Raw genomic sequence first — 3,216 nt, forward strand, 5'->3', positions numbered from 1 at the left:
GGTCCCGCGCCAGCACGCACTCAGCACAGCTCCGGTGCAGGCTGCAGTTGGCCAATGGGACTTGGAGGACGCCACCGGAGTAGCCCACGTAGAGGATGCCCTGGGGAGGGAGAGGCGCAGGGCTGAGCCTCCCCCCCACCCTCCTGTGCTGGGTTTGGGGTGGGCTGTTGGGTCATTCCCAGCCCCTACCTTCCCCGGGGCCAGCAGTAGGTTCTTCACCGGCTCCGGCGTCCCGAAGAGCTGGATGCTTTCCACGATGTGGGGACCCCCAGGCAGCTCCACTGCTTTGTGCAGGAAACCCTCCGCTGTGGGGGCACACGGGACATCACTGGTGTTTTGGGGGAGCCAAGGGAAGGGTAGGAGGGGTGACCAGGTGGCCTGTGAGTACCCCCATGTAAACCCACCTGTGGCCAGGAACATGACACGGTAGGTGGACCCCGAGACACCACGGGTCTCGTCCACCGCGATGCGTTTGTACGTGACGTCCGTCTTCACCAGCAGCGGCCGCCCCTGGGTGGGTGACACCTTCCCGTCCATTAGGAAATGGTCCTTCATGAAGGTGAGGGCTTTGTCAGAGGAGGGACCCATGTAGCACTGCAGGGAGAGAGAAGTCAGTGCTGGCGTGGGGAAACTGAGGCAGGGGGAGGGAGGGGGCACGCACCAGGCTGCCCCGTGCCAGCATCAGTTGGCTGCAAAGGGACCCTCCACCTTTCCCATCCCGCTTGCGACACCACCACCATCTCACCCCAATGCGAGCACACAGGGCAAACTGGGACAGACAAACCCCTCCCCATGGGGACCAGTATCGTCTCCCAGGAGGGTCTGGTCCCCCGGGTGGGCAGCACTCACGCTGCCGGGCCGGGGACTCATGTCGGGGCCGCTGTAAACCGTCCAGCGGGAGCTCTCCTTGTTCAGCTCCTTGTACTTGCCCTCGAAGACCTCTTCTAGAGCCTCCTGGCTGTAGGCACAGACGGCTGCGCTGCCCGCCCTGCCCGCCTGCCTGCAGAGACAGCAAGGTGGGCATGGGGAGGACGTGGGTCTCCAGTGCACCCACAGCACCCCTGGGTGCTGGGACTCACCACTGCGAGGTGAAGACAGCGTAGAAGTCGGCACCACCGTTGCGGCGGGGCAGGGCGAAGGCGTGATGGATGACGTTGAAGGGGAAGTGGCCGGGCTGCGAGCACACCAGCTGGGCTTTCAGGAACGTCGTCCACTTCTTCTGCAGCACCTTGTCACCCCCAACATCGCTCTGCGGGAGCCGGGAGGATGCTCAGCCCTGGGGCGACAGGAGCTGGGTACCCCCATCGTCCCCCGTCATCGTCCTTCGTCATCGTCTCTGCACCCACCTTGCAGACACGGGCCACCCGCGGCACCAGGAGCCGCTCGAAGAAATCAAACTCATCAGCTGTCTCCTCAAAGAAGAAGTAGACCTTGTCATCTCCAGGGATGCTGAAGGAGGCCACGAAGGCAGCATCAGCTGTGGGGCACAGCCAGGGCAGGTGGGTGAGGAGCTGGAATGAGGGGGGGGGGGCTGCTGCAGGCACCCCCGGCACGGGGAGGGTGAGGGGGGCCAGGGGGTCATCCCAAGGACCGTCTCGGGGGGCTGCTGCAGGCACCCCCGGCATGGGGAGGGTGAGGGGGGCCAGGGGGTCCTCCCAAGGACCGTCTCCCTGCTCACCCGAAAGCCAGCGGAGGAAGGCATCTGTCTTGAGCAGGGTCCGGCTGCCCAGCGAGCGGGAGATGATGGGCTCGTTGCCCTGGAAGTTGTTCATGGTGCCGGCATAGAGCTCGCCATCTGCTCGGGGATGGGAGGGGGGTGAGCTGCAGCAGGGACTCCCCCGTCGTCACCCTCCACTCCATCCCAGGGATGGGTGCCCACCCGTGGGGGCCACTGGCCTCATACTCACCCACCAGCAGGGCCGTGTAGGTGTGCTGGGGGTCAAAGGGGCACTGGCCCTTCCCATCCAGGAAAGGTTGTCCTCTGCCACTGGATATCAGTGTGAAGTTCTCCAGGTGCTGTGGGAAAGGGGAGAAAAATCAGCTGATGGAGTTAAAACAAACTCCAAATCTGCAAGAAATGGCTGTGGACTCCCTCTGGCCTGTGGGGAAGCTGCGGTGCTCACCACGTGCTCAGCGAAGTGGGGAAACTGAGGCAGGACAGGCTGCCTGGGGTCACCTGAGGGAACCGGGACCCAAAATCAGAGGTTTACCACCTTGTATCTGACCTGGCAGGTGAAAAGTCTCTGGCAGCCGTGGTTAGAAACACCATGGGCTCCTTTAGTGCATGAAACGCAAAGATGCACCTGGGTGGTGGGGGGCACCTAGCACCTCACATCCCAGGGGACTTCCCGTGATGCAATTAGCTCAAATCCCCCATCCTACTGGGGCTCCTGGGCTAGTATTTTGTGGCTTCTCGCGGCAATGCCACAACATGTCCGGAGAGCCCCCCTCGTCCCCGTCCTTGGTGGAGGGGACACTCACAATGTAGGTGCACGCGGGGCTGAAGGCATAGGTCCCGCAGACGTAGAGGTGGGTCTGGTTCAGGGCCACAAGGACCCGGATGAAGTTGAAGCACTCAGTCTGCAGGGGGGAAAGAGCAGAGGCAGGGGCTGGGCATCCCTGCAGCTCCGTGGGACCTGCCCCAAGCCCCTCCTGGTGCTGTCTCACCTCCTGGCTCTTTTTCTTAAAAGCGCACTCAGAGGTTTTCTCGGCTGTGGGTCCCCACATTATCTGTGGAGGGAAGGGAGACGGTCCACAGCTGCTGAGCCAGGCCACAAGCGCCCAGCCTGAGTGGGGAAACTGAGGCACAGCAGAGGGCACACACCCCCCCCCCCAGCCTCCCCAAAAGCAGCTGCTGCTCACCGAGGCTTTGGCACGGATGCTGCCTGGGGTGCCGACGGTGAGGGCCAGCACGCGGTCACGTGCCCCCACGTACAGCTCCTCCTCGCTCTCATGCAGGAGGAAGATGTCATAGTGGGAGACGTTGTCCTGGCTGAAATGGGTCAGGGTCCGTCGGGGGTCCCCTGGCAGGAGCAAAGAAGGATGACAGGGGCCAAGGGACACACACACACATGTCCCAGCACCACCACCACCATCAACCCCGGGCGGATGCGGTAGCAGTTGCCATTGCGGCTCATGTCGCCTCTCACATAGGAAATAGGGTGCATTGCTTCCCCCACGGCCCCCCCCATCGCCGTCCCCACTTCCCTCCCAAGA

The 3,216-nt window shown here is 63.2% G+C and overlaps 1 protein-coding gene across 1 annotated transcript in view; it reads right to left on the reverse strand.

Annotated features, from left to right (window-relative positions):
• The window catches only part of SEMA4A (semaphorin 4A), a 5,211-nt gene that overhangs the window by 945 nt on the left and 1,050 nt on the right, over window positions 1–3,216 (reverse strand). The window contains exons 2-12 of the mRNA XM_019473161.1: window positions 2,863–3,023; window positions 2,668–2,730; window positions 2,482–2,580; window positions 1,908–2,016; window positions 1,679–1,795; window positions 1,347–1,477; window positions 1,080–1,249; window positions 850–1,000; window positions 405–594; window positions 190–305; window positions 1–100 (exon numbers count right to left, since the gene is read on the reverse strand). Of these exons, the coding sequence (XP_019328706.1) occupies window positions 1–100; window positions 190–305; window positions 405–594; window positions 850–1,000; window positions 1,080–1,249; window positions 1,347–1,477; window positions 1,679–1,795; window positions 1,908–2,016; window positions 2,482–2,580; window positions 2,668–2,730; window positions 2,863–3,023 (1,407 nt within the window). The remainder of the gene's footprint in view (window positions 101–189; window positions 306–404; window positions 595–849; window positions 1,001–1,079; window positions 1,250–1,346; window positions 1,478–1,678; window positions 1,796–1,907; window positions 2,017–2,481; window positions 2,581–2,667; window positions 2,731–2,862; window positions 3,024–3,216) is intronic.

The sequence above is a fragment of the Aptenodytes forsteri genome, unplaced genomic scaffold, assembly GCF_000699145.1.
Source record: "Aptenodytes forsteri isolate BGI_AS27 unplaced genomic scaffold, ASM69914v1 Scaffold230, whole genome shotgun sequence".
NCBI lineage: Eukaryota > Metazoa > Chordata > Aves > Sphenisciformes > Spheniscidae > Aptenodytes > Aptenodytes forsteri.